The 17,647-nt window shown below is 48.2% G+C and overlaps 2 protein-coding genes across 2 annotated transcripts; both read right to left on the bottom strand.

Annotated features, from left to right (window-relative positions):
- Positions 1-2,684: 2,684 nt before the first annotated feature.
- On the bottom strand, positions 2,685-6,670 carry LOC109769383 (cyclin-B2-1). Its single transcript, XM_020328131.4, has 11 exons — positions 6,330-6,670; positions 6,155-6,234; positions 5,977-6,067; positions 5,813-5,869; positions 5,581-5,740; positions 5,367-5,495; positions 4,137-4,226; positions 3,812-4,033; positions 3,519-3,617; positions 3,219-3,397; positions 2,685-3,111 (listed from the first exon to the last, which is right to left on the bottom strand). Exons 2-11 carry the CDS (start codon positions 6,213-6,215, stop codon positions 2,973-2,975), a joined length of 1,227 nt encoding a protein of 408 aa, XP_020183720.1. The 5' UTR covers positions 6,216-6,234; positions 6,330-6,670; the 3' UTR covers positions 2,685-2,972.
- Positions 6,671-12,851: 6,181 nt separating this feature from the next.
- LOC141041187 (uncharacterized) lies at positions 12,852-13,934 on the bottom strand. Its single transcript, XM_073507307.1, has one exon. It carries the CDS (start codon positions 13,932-13,934, stop codon positions 12,852-12,854), a length of 1,083 nt encoding a protein of 360 aa, XP_073363408.1.
- Positions 13,935-17,647: the final 3,713 nt, after the last annotated feature.

Below are 17,647 nucleotides of genomic sequence, written 5' to 3'. Positions count from 1 at the left end.
TGCCTATTGTGCAAGGAAAGAAACACATTTTCCCCTTTTGCGAGAGGCGAGAAGTTTATATGTGCCTCCCGCGGAAGAAAAAAATGAAAACATATTTTTTATGGAGAGTTTTTTGGGTCCAAAACCTAAGAAAACCCTGGGGGGAAACAAAAAGTTCATCCAAAAGCCCAAAACGCGTACACACACAAAAATCCGAAGAGAGCCTCAGGGCGTGATACATGGCGGCTGACGAGAGGCCGCCAAGTGGCACTCACCCAGCCCTCTCAAAATGACCCTTGCGGAGGCTCCCGAAGGAGTACTAGCTCATTACTTGCGCTCGGAAGGAAGGGGGTTTTAGTTGGGCTTTCTGTAGTATAGGGTCCAAATGCACCACAAACCTTCAAATTTTCCACCTAAGTAACAGCCCCTAGGACATCAGCCCAGTTTCGAGAGCTGAATTTAAATAAACAGCCAAGAATGATCCAAACGGCAATCTAACGACCGAAATCTCTAACGGCGTGAGAGGGCTGGGAATCAGTTCAGTTTTACCGTCCTAAAATTTTTGGACTGTTGACAGGCATCAATTAGAATTGGTTATGAACCCTTAACATACAACAGTTTTCTTGAAGTATTCTAATTTCTAACATTGTCCTGCCATGGGCTTCATATCAGGTCCTGCTCATACAAGAGACATTCATGTTTCCTCAAGATTGGGAATAGGTGGAAAACCAGGAACACTAGTAGACTGCCCGTGCGTTGCCACGGGCTTTTTAAAATTTACATCGCTTGCATCTTAGAGAAATAATGATAGAAAGATGTTAAGTTCATCAGTGTTCATTTGGTTATACTGGAGAAATAAGATAACATCCCCTCAAACAAATTTATTTTTATTGATAAATGAATTCCCTCCTGCCTATGTGGTTGACCTGGAAGGCAAAGGAGAATTTCATAACATGTATATGGTATCTTGCTAGAACAAAAAAATTAACTGATATATTTGCCTCAAAATCAGAATGGATGACAGAAATTCCCACAGAAAATATAGCATGCGATTACGAGGATTGTAATAGCACACTAAATCGTATTTCTGAATGTGTAGGACTACAGAAGTGTTATTTCTTTGGAAAAAAATGGACAGAACAAATGAGGATGGTCCAATGCAGGTTCTGCCGCTTCTATTGTACACGTGTTTTTATACAAAATCTGTTGGAAACAAAAAGGAACAAAATATGTTTGAGTAGGCAACAGTATGTTTTAGAAGATGATGACTTCCTAATATTGAAGCACATAACTGGACTCTACTGAGCAGTGGCAAATGAATCATAGGTACAGGAAAAGAGTGAACAAATAGGTATTATTTCTGTTACTCACAGCCTACATGTACAACATTAACTTACATTGCCGGGGGTGTACAAGATGGCAGGAAAATAGGACATACAAATGGAACTTAGCATTTTTTTTCTGTCCAATTCGAGTAGCCATTGCAATGATGTATATACAGCTCGCATGATGTTCTTTGCGTCACACGCGGTTTCTCGCACTTGTGTGCTGATGGGCGATGAAAGGCCATATCTATACTAGTGTGTGCTTGGTGGTACTCTGTGTTGATACTCCGAATCAGTCTTTCACCGTGAATTAGTTATGCTACTTCCCGGTTTTCTGTTGTGATCTCAACCTATATTACACGAATTTTCAGTGTTATGCACTTGTCCAGAATCAATTACACCACTGTTAAATTGAGCAACTCTGGTTGTTCTCCATGTTTTCTTTCTGCCATGCATAGACAGCGTCCTTAGCCTGTTGAACGAGAGTCGATTAAGTGAGAGCATAAATTAGTGGAATGAATGAGGATGATGATGTGGATTATTATTATAACTTGAATAGCCCATAAATACCAGTTAGTACGTAGTAACAGCCACAATTATTCTATTTTAGTGCCCTCAAGTAACTGATGGATTTAACCACCGAAATCCCATCAATCCATTCGTTTGGTCACATTCAAACTTAATTAAGTAGAGGTGTGTCTGATCAAGATTCCGCTTCTCAGCTACAAAAAAAAGGCCCCGCTTCTAATATTTTAGAACACAACATTAGGTCCACCTTATTCGTTAATCTCCAGCCCGTCACTTGAGCAATATGAGACTAAAACCTGTAATATCTTGGAATAAAACAGAAGATTCATCTTATATATGTTGGTCTCCACCTCATTGTTTCAACAGTGTGGGACCAAAACTTCTTGCACTAGGTTTGGAATTTTCATAATTCAGTAATGGGGCTTCATACGTGGTATTATGAAATTATAGCGACCCCCTTTGTTTCAGCTTCTCTTTGAAATGTCGTTGGGACATGAGTTTTTGAAAACCAATGACTAGAAAATTCTAGGATGGCTAAAAAAATAATCTATGAACATAATGTCATGAATTTAACCCGTCCCACCAAGTACCAAAGCACATTATGACATAGTAGGCAGTCTATTACGGTTCCATTTAGGATCACAAACCTTAGTTTTTTTACATGTTTTTTACCCCTCTTGGCCACAAATGTAGCTTAGCTATAACATATATATTTGGGACGAAAACACCATAGTTGGTCTTACTATCAATCTAGAAAAAAAAAACTACAAACATGATCAACGACAAATTGTGAACGAAACAATTGTATTTCATGAATCCAACAATTCAAACAGCAACTGAAACATCGACAGATAAGAAAGATAGGTTTGTTGCTTCATTTCATGCAGGCAAATGCTCTTTACAAGGTTCCATGGCACTCTTTAACGAAGGCTAAATCATTATTAGCCGGAGCGCAACTTAACGACTGAGTACTCGGAGCGTCGTCCACGAACGATCATACTAAGATTATTACATCGCCACAAGCATGTTGCAAACCTGCTGCACTTCTGTGCAACATCAGCAAGATGTTTCTGCATGTTCTCAGATGGATACTTAAAATCTATCAAGAAGGATAGATTGCTCTAGATTGTACCGGAAGTTTCATCCCCCCAGCAAGAAGTGCGCAGGCTCCACTTTCGCCACACAACCAAACTTGAATGCACTGTATTTCCTGTGGACGCCTGTAAGCTTCCCCCCTGCGGCCTTCTGGTGGAATTGTACCATCATTTTGGAGCACTCACTGTATTAAAAAACAAGCCAACAAAGGAGCAGATAAGTCAGCATACATTCCTCCTAATGGCGCACATGTTTCTAGATACAGTTAGTCATGACAGAAGGCAAACTTACATGAGCTGATCTCTAGTGTATCTGCTATGTGTCTCACAGATCTTTGTCCACTGCCAGCAGCGATTGATAGCACACTGTGCAGTGTAAACTGCAGCGGCAGCAAGCAGCGAAGGGCAGTACTTGAGCATTTGGTATTCAACCAGGCAGAGCTCAAGCATGAAGAAAGAAACTAGCTGTAGCTGTGATTCACAACATGCATATGGCGTTGTGTCAGCCACAAATGCAAAATGTTATTTCTGTAAATTTTTCTGTTTAAGTACGGAAGCACTAAGCAGAATTCAGAAGGTTACGATACTTCACCTGCTTGTCAGAATCAGCTGCCTTCAGGAACCTTCTCATAAAAACATATGGCGTTGGTACAGACATGTTGTATTCCAGAGTGTTTAGGACCGACTTTTCCTGCTCAAACACAGAAGCTTCACCCCTATTAGTACGGAACAGATAATAGCCAATTGGCTACTCTAAAATACAGTAGAAGCTGAAGAAAACATTCAGAAAACATCTGCGGTTGGAAAGCATGAAGGAATTTTGGATAGATACGCAAGGACTAGAAGCAATGAGCATGATGAGCATACTGTATTGAATGATATTACCATTTCAAGAATCTGTCCTTTAGTGTAAGCTCGGTCAGAAATGAGCACTAAATCTTCAACAACCGGAACTGAGACTTCCTCATATTTACAAGCAAGAAGCATAGCTGTCACTCCAACTAACTGCAACTTCTTCCTTGGCACCACTTGTTTTTCCAAGTATCTGTCTATTATGTTCACGGTAAGAAAGAGTGTCTCATCCATCAACTCAAACTTGTAATGAACCTATCAAGTGAGAAAACAAATATAATGAGTCCCAAAACACAGTTGTTCCAATGGGCACAAATCTATAGGATAGAGAAGGCTCAGGGTTTGCAGGCTTTTCTACCTCAATGAGCCAATCTATCAGAATAGCTCTCATCTTTTCATTTATGTCTTCTTGACTGGACATGTAATCAGGACGCACACAGCTCATTTTCTGCATAAAACCATAATGGTACAAGGAAATACTGAAAAGTTAAGGAGGCCAAAACCTTCAGTGTACACAGAACAGGAAAAAGAGTATTCTAGCACTTGCTTTTCAGTCATGCCAATGGGCACAAATTGCTATCAGCTGTCATAAAAAAAATGTTTTCCATCTTGATTATGATCACAATTTATCATGATCGTATACTGGTTTTAGGTAATACTGAGAAGTTAAGGAGGCCAAAACCTTCAGGGCACACACAACAGGAGAAAGAGTATTCTAGCACTTGCTTTTAAGTCATGCCAATGAGAACAAATTGCTATCAGCTGTCATAAACAAAACTATTTTCCATGTTGATTATGGTTTGCATCAAGAATATCACAGTTTACTATGAGTGTATGTGGTTGAATTCAGTGGTTCAAAGGTAGTACTTGATCTGAGGCATGATAATAAGAAAGCAAAATTGTTGTAGAATCATATCAAAAACCTATCTTCGGACCAACTACTCTGATTTTCACTCAAAATCTACGAACCTCAAAACTTTCATTGGCCCGTTGTCCCTTACTGTCATACCGGTCACCCGAACCAAAAATTTCGAAAGTTTATATTCACATTAGTTGCTCACGGCACTTAGAATACCAATCCTTTTATTTTAAGACATGCATCTTTTTGTTAATGCATTTCATTAAATCATACTTCCTCCGTCTGGAATTAGTTGTCGCTCAAATGGATGTATCTAGCACTGCGTTTGAGCATCAACTGATTCCAGACCGAGGGAGTACCACAATAAAAATATTGTATAATGTGTACTGATTACAGGATTCTGGTCAAATTCATTAATTTTCTTTGCATGGGCCTACCTTTAATCATTAAAGCGTAATGAATCCGGCATTTCTTTTGTTTTATTCCACAAAAAGATTATGCAGATCACTTCATTTTCTCTGTAGAACTTGTAAATCTCTTCGACATACTACAATTAAATTATTGTTTAATGTGTACTGATTACAGGATCTTGGTCAAATTCATTTATTTTGTTTGCATGGGCCTACCTTAATTCATCAAGCAGAATGTCAGTCATAGAAAATGCAACATTTGTTTTGTTTTCACAAAATGAAGATACACATTATGTGACACTGATGGCCAATAGATCACCTCATTTTCTCTGTAGAACCTGTAAATCTCGTCGACGTACTCAGTTGCGGCCAGCGGATTCCCGGAGTCGGCGCTGTCGATGTCCATGAGGGATACATCATCCACAATATCCTCCTGTTCGTCCTCATCCTGCAGTATCAAACACAGCAGTGAGCAGGAGCCACCCCCTACTGATAAACTAAACAGTGCTAATCATCACAAAGCGTATGTATACCATGTCAGTATCGTCGTCGACCGACTCGATCTCTTCATCAGTGTCAGCGGTGTCGTTGGGGATGGGCTCATCCTGGGGATCAACTCCGGGTTTTGCTGCATCAGCTGCGGTAGCCAGATGGTCAAGTTGTTCTCTGTTCTCCAATAAGAGGGCGAGTTTCCTGAATTAACAGAGTGGTATCAAACCAAGGCCCCAAGAAACGTGAGAGCACAAGAAGAGGGAGCGCCCTTACCTCGTCATAGGACGATGCGTCACCAATGCTGGCTTCTGCTCATCCCTCCGACTCTTCCTGGAAAAAAGAAAGGTAGGACACGCCCGGATTACATCTCGATCCAAGAAACATGGGGGAGAACAAAAAAAAGAACATTTTTTTAACAGATCGGGCGAGGGGATTACTCTAGCATCGGCTTCTTGGCGACGGCGCAGGGGTACGGGTGAGCCCCCGCGAGGTTGTTGAGTTCCTTGAGCGGCCTCCGATTCCCCATCTCTGCAGCGATCAAGGACAGATCAAGAGATCAGAAAAAAGGGGGAGATCGTGACGGCGCAGGCGTATATCTGAACCAAGGACCCGAACCTCGGACGCTTGGCACGGGCTTCGCCAACACCGGCCTCCTGTTCTCCCCGGCCCTCTCCATCGCCGTCGCCGCCGGGCACCTAAACAAAGAGAGAGGCCACGCGGCGGCGTCAGGATCCAGGAACGGAAGGCGCGATTCAAACGCGGCCGCGAATCGGGACGGCACGGCACGCACCACGGGGAGCGGGAGCAGCAGGCGGCGGCTTTCCTCGTCCGATCCGGGGCTACGAAGGCAGCAGCACGCCCATGCGAAGAGGGAGCGGAGGCGGCGGCGGCGTTAGAAACAGGAGGAGCGGGTACGAACAATGGCAACGTCCGTCTCTCCCCTCCCTCACTCTCTCTGACCGACCGCGTGGGGATTGGAAGACGGGGGGAGGGGGGAGGGATAGATAGAGCGAGCGAGAGGGATCGGGAAGGAAAGATTTGGGATTTGAGCGATTTGTTTTCTTTTTGTTCCGGGCTGGGGCTGGGGTTTGGGTTTGGGGGAGAAACTAGAGAGTGTCACGTACGAGAAAGGAGGGGGTTTGTCTGCCTCCGCCGCGGAGGGGTTGGATTTGAATCGAGGGGAGGGGGGAAGGCGTGCCGGGGAAGGGGGCCAACGGCCAACGGCTAGTGGGCCGCCGCTGGACTGGGTGGAGTTGGGTCGGACGGACAGGGCCGCCCGGCCGGTGACACGTGCCCGTAACGGTCGCCTACCGCCACGCGCGTGTGCACGTGCTTTCGAATTCTTCGGCCTCGGACCTGGGCCAGTTCGGTTCGGGCTCCTGCGTGCCGCCGCGGTGGCCTGGTAAAACGCACGCGGGGCCGAACGGAGCGGGCGGGGCCACGCGTCGGTCGGGACAAACGGAGCGAGTAACCACACGAGAATCGAGTCCGCTCTCCGGTGCGACGCATTGGCACCCGCTCCCCTCCACTGGAGAGGATGGGCGGGATCGCACGCACGGTCCGCCACCCGGGTCAGGCCAGCGGCACGCAGGGCGGCGTGGCGTGGATTGCACTGTTGACATGCACAACCTCGGTGCTAGAGACGATGGACGTTATTGCGTCGATGAGTCGTCCAAATGGTTTTTTTTAGGATCAACGCTGCCGCAGTTTTATTTAACCAGCATAGCTTGGAATGTCGTCAGCGATTACAGAAAGGACAAAGTCAGGGGGAGACCCCAGCCACACCTTACATAACTCATCACCCAAACCTACTTTAGCAAACTTATGATCAGCAACGTTGGCAGAACGACGAACCCAATCGACGCGAAACTCCATGCGAGAATTGAGCAAAGCTTTAATCTCTTGAATCCATGGACCCACCACACTTAAACACCTCTCGGGCTGCACCAACAGCTGAACAACAGCCTTGCTGTCGAGCTCAAGATGAACACGCTGAATTCCCAGCTCTACAGCAAGCTGCATACCCCACCGGCAAGCAAGAATTTTAGAAACTTCAGGATCCGCCGTGTTAGGGAAGAAATGACATACCCCAACCCTGAACGCACCATCATGGTCTCGAAGTACCGCGCCTCCACCGCCCGAGTTCCTCTGCTTAGAGACGGCCCCGTCCGAGTTCACCTTCACCCAACTCGGCACTGGAGGCTCCCAGCTCTGAACATGGCCAGACTTCGGAGCTTTGGCCTCCACAGCGTGAATGTTACGCCACTCCACCAGGTGCGAGTAGACTCTTTCGACAACCTCATGTGGATGAGCAATCCTCTTGCCATCTCGAGCTTCATTGCGGGCAAGCCACAACTCGTACGTCGCATGAATCATAGCTTGTTTCTCATCTTCAGTTGCGCCCGCAAAGAGGGTGTGTTTGGTTCTGATCACCGGGTGGGACGTAACGGGTCCGTCCCGTGCCCGGGGCTCGTTCTTGTGTTTGGTAGCAGCGAGGTACCGGAACCCACCGATTCCCATGAGCGGAATATTCCCCTAAGATCCGGAATACGCTCATACCTCCGATTTGGAGGAATCACGCGGAACGGCTCGACCCCGCGTCCCTCACCTCCCCACGACTCCCTCATCTCGCTCTCCCACGCCGCCGCGACTCCCTCATCTCGCTCTCGCTCTCGATCTGCGCCCCTCGTCTCTCCTATGCCGGCGCCGCCTCTCCTCCTCCCTCTTGAGCGACATCTCCCCATCTCCGGCGATGCATCTCCCTCGGTCCCTCTCCTATCAGCTCTGCATCGGGCTGCTCCGGATCTCCGATGATGCTCCACGTCGGGTCGTTGCGGATCTCCGGCGATGCTCCACGTTGGGCGGCTGCGGATGACCGCGAGCAAAGTTGGACCATGATAGGAGGCTGCACCTCAGAAGCCATGTGCCACACCGGACACGCAGCCACGACAAGCAGTTGCTACAATGATTTGTGACCATTATTATGTTCTGAATCTTGGTGGCTTTTCCAAATCACAGCAGCACGATTTTGAGTAAATGACTTGTTTTTTGACAGATTGTTTGACATCTAATATGGATGGATGCCCTGTATTTTGACGTGAATATGAATGCGTGACTTGTATTTGTCAGTTTTTTAGAGTATATTTTGACAGATTTTTGAAATGTATATGAGTGAATAACTAGTATTTATTTTTATGATATTAGGTGGGATGAATCAAATGACTTCAATTACGTATCTCCAACCAAACACTAAAACGGAACCGTTCCATTACACTTACCGGCCCCAACCAAACATAGGAATGGAATCAACCCATTCCTGTGGAACGGAATGTAACGGAACCATGACATTCCATTCCACTTCGTTCCCCAACCAAACACACCCTTAGTAGCCAGCTCGAAAGTGCCTTCTGGGAGTCAATAGGAAGCGGTGGTGCTGCCACCGCGACGCCCTTCTCTGAAGACAAAATCTGCCAAAACTGGGAGGAGTGAGGACAAAACCAAAATCTGTGAAGAACCGTTTCCTCTCTTCCGCAGGCAGCACAAAAAACGCCAGGCTTGATCCGGCGTCGATGAAGCTCATGACCAACTGCCAGATCATTCCGGGTCATTCTCCAAACGTGAATTTTAGCCTACCCCGGCGCGTTTGTGCTCAACAAGCCAAGATACCCTTTATGGTCCTGAACCGAAGAAGATGAGGCCGATCGTCCAGACCTCACGCGCCACAGAGAAACTGCCAAATGATATGCCGACCTCACACTGAACACCCCATTCTTGGTACCGTTCCATGCCAAGTAGTCATCCGTTCCAACACCCCCCACAGCTATTTGCTTGATGTTATCAACATCTGAAGGAGTGAACATGGCCTCAACCTTGTGCATATCCCAGCCCGACCCCTCATCATCCAGCAAGTCAGCCACCTTGGTTATGCCCGGCAGATATGTCTGACCCAGTGGTCGTAAGGAGCCCTGCCGCGGGATCCAATTATCATGATGGATGTTGATGCCACTACCGTCCCCAACACGCCATATCAAACCTTCTTTCAAGAGGTTTCGGCCATGCAGAATACTTCTAAAGGTGAAAGTGTTGGAAATATGCCCTAGAGGCAATAATAAATAGGTTATTATTATATTTCCTTGTTCATGATAATCGTTTATTATCCATGCTAAAATTGTATTGATAGGAAACTCAGATACATGTGTGGATACATAGACAACACCATGTCCCTAGTAAGCCTCTAGTTGACTAGCTCGTTGATCAATAGATGGTTACGGTTTCCTGACCATGGACATTGGATGTCGTTGATAACGGGATCACATCATTAGGAGAATGATGTGATGGACAAGACCCAATCCTAAGCCTAGCACAAGATCGTGTAGTTCGTTTGCTCAGAGCTTTTCTAATGTCAAGTATCATTTCCTTAGACCATGAGATTGTGCAACTCCCGGATACCGTAGGAATGCTTTGGGTGTACCAAACGTCACAACGTAACTGGGTGACTATAAAGGTGCACTACAGGTATCTCCGAAAGTGTCTGTTGGGTTGGTACGAATCGAGACTGGGATTTGTCACTCCGCGTAAACGGAGAGGTATCTCTGGGCGCACTCGGTAGGACATCATCATAATGTGCACAATGTGACCAAGGAGTTGATCACGGGATGATGTGAGTTACGGAACGAGTAAAGAGACTTGCCGGTAACGAGATTGAACAAGGTATCGGGATACCGACGATCGAATCTCGGGCAAGTAACATACCGATAGACAAAGGGAATCGTATACGGGATTGATTGAATCCTCGACATCGTGGTTCATCCGATGAGATCATCGAGGAGCATGTGGGAGCCAACATGGGTATCCAAATCCCGCTGTTGGTTATTGACCGGAGAGTCGTCTCGGTCATGTCTGCCTGTCTCCCGAACCCGCAGGGTCTACACACTTAAGGTTCGGTGACGCTAGGGTTATAGAGATATTAGTATGCGGTAATCCGAAAGTTGTTCGGAATCCCGGATGAGATCCCGGACGTCACGAGGAGTTCCGGAATGGTCCGGAGGTAAAGATTTATATATGGGAAGTCTTATTTTGGTCGCCGGAAAAGTTTCGCACTTTATCGGTATTGTACCGGGAGTGCCGAAAGGGGTCCGGGGGTCCACCAGCCCCGGGGGGCCACATGGGCTGTAGGGGGTGCGCCTTGGCCTATATGGGCCAAGGGAACCAGCCCCAAGAGGCCCATGCGCCAAGAGATAAGAAAAAGGGAGAGTCCTAAAGGGGGAAGGCACCTCCGAGGTGCCTTGGGGGGGAAGGACTCCTCCCTGGCCGCACCCTTCCTTGGAGGAAGGGCCAAGGCTGCGCCCCCCTCTCCCTTGGCCCTATATATAGTGGGGGGAAGGGAGGGCAGCAATACCTAAGCCCTGGCGCCTCCCTCTCCCTCCCGTGACACATCTCCCTCCTCCCGCAGCGCTTGGCGAAGCCCTGTTGGAATCCCGCTACTTCCACCACCACGCCGTCGTGCTGCTGGATCTCCATCAACCTCTCCTTTCCCCTTGCTGGATCAAGAAGGAGGAGACGTCGCTGCTCCGTACGTGTGTTGAACGCGGAGGTGCCGTCTGTTCGGCGCTAGGATCATCGGTGATTTGGATCACGACGAGTACGACTCCATCAACCCCGTTCTCTTGAACGCTTCCGCTCGCGATCTACAAGGGTATGTAGATGCACTCCTTCCCTCTCGTTGCTAGTAAACTCCATAGATTGATCTTGGTGATGCGTAGAAAATTTTGAATTTCTGCTACGTTCTCCAACAGAAAGACGCATTAGATGGACAGGTAGCAGACAGGATGGAGAATTCCTTGAAATACCTAGCCTTTAGAACCCTTGCCACCAAGCTGTTAGGAGCAGTCAAGAGACGCCAAGCTTGTTTCGCCAAGAGAGCTTGGTTGAACATTTCAGGGTCACGGAAACCCATACCTCCCGCACGCTTCGAGTCACACATCTTCTCCCACGAGACCCAATGCACCTTCTTTTCACCGTTCATCGCACCCCTCCATAATTTGGAAGAAATAGAAGTCAGATTCCGGCACGTTTTCTTTGTGAGGTGGAAACAACTCATGGTGAAAGTAGGGGTTGCTTGGAGTCCCGATTTGACAAGGACTTCCCTGGCCTTCTTCGACATGCCTTGTCCCTTCCAGCCCGTGACCTTGCCCTTAGAGCTCTCAGTGACATATTTGAAAGTACCCTCTTTGGATCTTCCCACTTGAGTAGGCAGCCCAAGATATCTCTCACTCAGGGCTTCAGAAGAAATACCAATCTCACCTTTAAGCTCATCCCCGCATCCCTTGCCAAAGTAGATGGAGGACTTCTGCATATTCACCTTATGGCCCGACGCCCTCTCATATTTTAGCAGAATCACTCTCAAAGTGTGCATGTTCTCCCTCGACCCTTCCGGAAACACAATGCTATCATCGGCGAAGAGCAGATGTGTAACATGGGGGCCAGTGCTCCCAAACGTAACACCCTTGATCATCCCCTCACCTTGAGCTCTCCGAAGCATAGCCGAAAAACCCTCCACACAAAATAGGAACAAGTAGGGGGAGAGAGGGTCACCCTGCCGAAGGCCCCGAGAAGGAAGAAAAACCCTGGAAAGGCCACCATTGAGCTTGACACAAAATTTGGCAGATTTTACACACCTCATGATCATCTGAACCCACTGATCAGCAAAGCCAACTTTGTGCAACATCTGCTCCAAAAAATTCCACTAAACCCTTTCGTACGCTTTCATCATATCTAGCTTGACTGCACAGAGAGGTTTCTTCCGCTTCCTAGTACGAATCGCATGCACACATTCATATGCCACAAGGACATTATCAGTAATAAGCCGGCCCGGCACAAAAGCACTCTGTTCCTCTGAGATGAGTAGCGGCAGAATATTCTTGAGCCTATTTGCCAAGACCTTGGTAGCAATCTTGTATAACACGTTGCAAAGGCTTATGGGCCTAAACTGGGAGAGAAGCTCTAGTGAGCTAATCTTAGGAATCATAACAATAACAGTGTCATTAAAAGATTCCAGCATGGCTGCCCCCGCCAGGAACTCCTTGACCGCCCGACACACGTCATCCTTAACCAGAGCCCAGTGGCGCTAATAGAAAAGGGCCGGAAGGCCATCGGGGCCCGGAGCCTTAGTCGGCCCCGTTTGAAAAAGGGCCATCTGAATCTCATCATCCGTGATCGTTGCAATTAGCCTCTCGTTCATCCCCGCATCCACCACCGTAGCAATATTATCCAGGAGATCATTGGCCCCTTGCGAGCCATCCGACGTGAAAAGTCACTCATAAAAGGAAGCAGCAAGTTCCCTCATTTCATCATTGATAGTGCATCTAGATCCATCCTCCCGTCTTAGGGCTTTAACAGTATTCTTCCTCTTCCTATGAGTTGCCCGGTTTTGGAAAAACTTTGTATTCGAATCCCTTGCTTTGAGCCAATCCACACGCGAGCGTTGTCGATACATGATCTCCTCTTGCTCATATAACTCCCTGAGTTGCGTTTCAATATCCCGGACCTCCAGTGAGTGTCCAGGCACGCCATCCCTCGCTTTCGCCTCTGCCAGCTGAGATTTCAGTTTGGAAATCTTTCTGCGAATGGATCCAAAGACCTCTCTAGCCCATTTTTGCATACTGCCCGAGAGTTCACCAAGTTTCTTCCACACCCCCATAAGACTCTGATCCCCTGAGCTTGCGGCCAACGAAGCTGCCTCCACCATGCCTTCGTACTGATCGTGTCTAGTCCAGGCTTCTTCATATTGGAATGGTCTCAGACCCCGCGCATTCTGGCATGGAGCAGTCTCCAGCGCATGCACAATAATGGCTTGGTGATCGGACTTCTCCGTCATCACATGCTCCACTTCAGTTGCAGGAAAAAGATTCAGAAACTCGTCAGTGCAAGTGGCTCTATCAAGTCTCACCTGGATGTTCTCGGCGTCATCACGCTTATTGTCCCATGTATAAGGATAACCCGAGAAGCCCAAATCTGCCAGTCCACATTCTGCGAGACAATCTCTGAAATCCTCCATTTGAGTGAAGTTGCGAGGGTTCCCTCCTTTCTGGTTGGTATGGAAGAGGGCCTCATTAAAATCACCCAAGCAGATCCACGGCAGATCATCCTGGGCATGAAGATATCGAATTGCATCCCATGACTTCTTCCGATTGTCCATTTTAGGTTCCCCATAGAACCCAGTGACTCTATAGGATTTGCCTTGCCACATCATCTGGGTATCAATGAAGTATTGGCTCCACGGCTTGACGGTCACCTGAACTTCATCCCTCCACCACATAGCTAAACCACCACTCCGTCCCACACAGTCTACCGCTACACCATGCTTGAAGCCCAAGCTCCACTTCAGTCTGTCCATAGCTCTAGCCGTTTTGAGAGTCTCACATAAAAACACTACGGCAGGATTGTAGGATCTAATGAGATCCCTCAGCTTGCCAACTGTCGAGGTCAATCCCAACCCCCGACAGTTCCAGGCCAGGAGATTCATGGCGTCCGGCGGCCCCACCTCACAGGGTCCGCCGATTTCTCATCACGGTCAGAGATGCGTTCAAACACACTAGCCGTCTTCCTTCTAGTATCGCGAATGAAAACATCCCGGGAGGCCTGCCTGTCAATGTTATCCTTAGCAACCCAAATCTGCTTAGGACCTCTCTTCTTACTACTATCATCAACTCGCTGATATGATCCGTCCTGCAGCACGTTCTCATGGTCCTGCCTTACTTTTCTGACATATGTTCCCTGTTTCCTCTCCCTTCTGTCTCCCCGAAACCCTCTGCGGCCTTCCGAGGGCCAATCTTGATCATCACGGCTGCTGCATGGTCCATGCACGTCGTCCTTACCCTTCCGTACCCAGTCCTTCTGGCGCTGTTCATCGTCCGCATAGCGCTGTTGGAGCAGCCTGTCTCGCATCTCTCTCTCTATGGCTTTCAAGGCCCTGGTGCAGATTCACATCCCTCCGAGGTTCCATACCACTTATGCGCCTCTCTGGGCTGTTTACCTCCACACCGCTCGACCGCTGACCCACACCAGTGTGCGAACCCGCGGACCCTGAGAACTCAGAATTCAGGTTGCGCCGGGTGGAAGAGTCTCTCCTGCCCGAAGACCCCAGCCGGCTTGCCTCGAACACTCCAACACGTCCAGTACCTGAGATGTTGTTGCTACTTGCAGTTTCCCCATCCGAGTGCTCTTTCCCAATGTTGTTTCTGCCCGGAGATGCCCGAAGCCAGCCCCCCCATTGAGAGGATGGGCCAGACGGGGGGGGGGGGCACAAACACCTCCAACATGAGCCAGCCGACCACATTCAAAGCAAAAATGGGGTATCTTCTCATAAAAGAAGTCGAACCAGTCCCCTACCTTGTCCTCCAGTGAGGTTTTGAGGTAGAAACCACACACAAGCGGCTCAAAAACAGATATCGTCGTTCTTACCCGCAAACAGTTACCACGGGCAAAGCCGTCCTTGTCCACATCAACCCTCACCGTCGACCCCAGCCAGTTGCCAAGAGCCCTGCCAAATTCCTCATTTCTCTTATCTGGAGGGAGATCAGTGACCCGAACCCAGAATATCCACACTGTCAAAGATCATCTCAGATGGCCTAACGTCTCCCTCATACTCTTTAATAACGACCACATTGAAATCAAATTGCCAAGGACCGCTAAACATAGCCTGCTTCCAATCACCCTCGCTTCCAAAGTGGACCACAAAAATATTGTCTCCCATATTTCTGAACGGGGCTTCCCTATGCAATCCCCATGCCCTTCTCATCGCACGTTCCAATGCAGAATAGTTCATTGGGCGAGGAGAGCAAACCTTACCAGCAATCGACCACTTCAGATTCTTTGTCATCGGCTTCTTCGAATCCAGGAACAGAAAGCCTTCCGCCTCCTTATCCATCAGAGCCATTCCTCCAAGCCTCGTCGAGAGACTCGCGGTAGGGTCCAGCGTCTTGCACCCAGCCGGTGACCGGGCCGACCCCCCCGCAGACTGAACACTTGCCATCGGTGTAGGTGATGCCCCCGCTGTCTGCACCCTGGCCTCGGGCCGCGGCGTCCCCCTCGTGTTGGCCCCGACCGCTTCAGTTGAAGCTGGATGACCCTCAGACCTTGACGTAGTCGCCGCCCCCTTCTCAGATGCGATCTTGTCTTCTGGAACCGCAGCACCCTCTCTCGCCTTCTCCGCCATTGGCACCGCCCCTTGGCAGATAGCGATGAAGCAGCTCGGCCGGCAACGAAGGAAAGCGCAGTCGCCCCCTCGCTACCACCGAATCCTCACCACCCCCATAGACGAAACCCTAACCCTAGCGCAGGAAGTTGATCGCCTCGCGATCGCCTCCCCGTTGCCTTAGGTTTTGGTGAAACATGGTGGACCTGCTACCCAAAGCCCCTGCGCTGCACCTGCTTTCGTCCAAATGGGTTGAACGGTTCATGGTTGATTTCTTGTTCACGACACATGCGTGTATCTAAACCGGACACCACATCAACGGACCAGGGACCGGTTCACAAACATTGATACGTGAGCCGGTCATCTCTTTTTTTCTCGGATAAGAGAGCCGGTCATCCAACCGTAGACGCATATGCCCAGTTACATTTTAGAAGAAACTTAATGAAAGTGAATAAATTTGATCGGTATTTAAACAAACCAGACGATATTCATTCATTTGGATTTTTTTACATAAAACTGGATGCTTTTTTCTAAAACGAAGCAAACTCATTATGTTTTTCGACATATTTCAACCAAACGTACTCCGAACCTATTCCTCATGTCCGAACGACCATATGAGCCCCGAAAAATTAAACTCCGCCTCCGTAGCCTGCAAGTGGCTAATCGGCCGCCGACGATGAGCCGGCCAAGCTTGGCTTCAACCCGAGAGGGTGGCCTTCCTGGGACCCGACCATCGCCGACCTCACATGCTCTACCCTTCTTCGCTGTCGATGATGCCCGCGGATGTGCCGATTTCGTGGTCGTGGCAGCGGGGCACGATCGTGGCGGAGCTGGCGACATCATCCTCATCCTCACTCTTGCCGTACACTTCGTCTCCTGCCTCGTCAATTTCCCTGAAGACGGCTTCTAACTCCGCCTAACTCGGTAAATGATACGTCTCCAACGTATCTATAATTTTTGATTGCTCCATGCTATATTATCTTCTGTTTTGGACATTATTGGGCTTTATTATTCACTTTTATATTATTTTTGGGACTAACCTATTAACCGGAGGCCCAGCCCAGAATTGCTGTTTTTTGCCTATTTCAGAGTTTCGCAGAAAAAGAATATCAAACGGATTCCAAACGGAATGAAACCTTCGGGAACGTGATTTTTGGAACGAACATGATCCAGGAGACTTGGACCCTACGTCAAGGAAGCTTCCAGGAGGCCACGAGGTAGGGGGGGCGCGCCTACCCCCCCAGGCGGGCCCTCCACCCTCGTGGGCCCCACATTGCTCCACTGACGTACTTCTTCCTCCTATATATACCTACGTACCCCCAAACGATCAGATACGGAGCCAAAAACCTAATTCCACCGCCGCAACCTTTTGTACCCACGAGATCCCATCTTGGGGCCTGTTCCGGAGCTCCGCCGGAAGGGGCATCGATCACGGAGGGCTTCTACATCAACACCATAGCCTCTCCGACGAAGTGTGGGTAGTTTACCTCAGACCTTCGGGTCCATAGTTATTAGCTAGATGGCTTCTTCTCTCTTTTTGGATCTCAATACAATGTTCTCCCCCTCTCTCGTGGAGATCTATTCGATGTAATCTTCTTTTGCGGTGTGTTTGTTGAGACCGATGAATTGTGGGTTTATGATCAAGTTTATCTATGAACAATATTTGAATCTTCTCTGAATTCTTTTATGTATGATTGGTTATCTTTGCAAGTCTCTTCGAATTATCAGTTTGGTTTGGCCTACTAGATTGATCTTTCTTGTAATGGGAGAAGTGCTTAGCTTTGGGTTCAATCTTGCGGTGTCCTTTCCCAGTGACAGTAGGGGCAGCAAGGCACGTATTGTATTGTTGCCATCGAGGATAACAAGATGGGGGTTTTATCATATTGCATGAATTTATCCCTCTACATCATGTC

The sequence above is a fragment of the Aegilops tauschii genome, chromosome 2 (assembly GCF_002575655.3).
Source record: "Aegilops tauschii subsp. strangulata cultivar AL8/78 chromosome 2, Aet v6.0, whole genome shotgun sequence".
Classification (NCBI taxonomy): domain Eukaryota; kingdom Viridiplantae; phylum Streptophyta; class Magnoliopsida; order Poales; family Poaceae; genus Aegilops; species Aegilops tauschii.
This window is presented reverse-complemented; position numbering and strand designations above follow the sequence as displayed.

What these genes read in the sequence shown, in the direction of transcription:
- LOC109769383 (XM_020328131.4), bottom strand. Translation starts at nt 6,215, where the DNA reads ATGGAGAGGGCCGGGGAGAACAGGAGGCCGGTGTTGGCGAAGCCCGTG. An exon ending in GCCAAGAAGCCGATGCTAGA is followed by an intron (nt 5,870 to 5,976) that starts GTAATCCCCTCG and finishes TCTTTTTTCCAG; the next exon opens with GAAGAGTCGGAGGGATGAGC. An exon ending in GGTTCTACAGAGAAAATGAG is followed by an intron (nt 4,227 to 5,366) that starts GTGATCTATTGG and finishes GGTTTTATGCAG; the next exon opens with AAAATGAGCTGTGTGCGTCC.
- LOC141041187 (XM_073507307.1), bottom strand. Translation starts at nt 13,934, where the DNA reads ATGGACAGACTGAAGTGGAGCTTGGGCTTCAAGCATGGTGTAGCGGTA.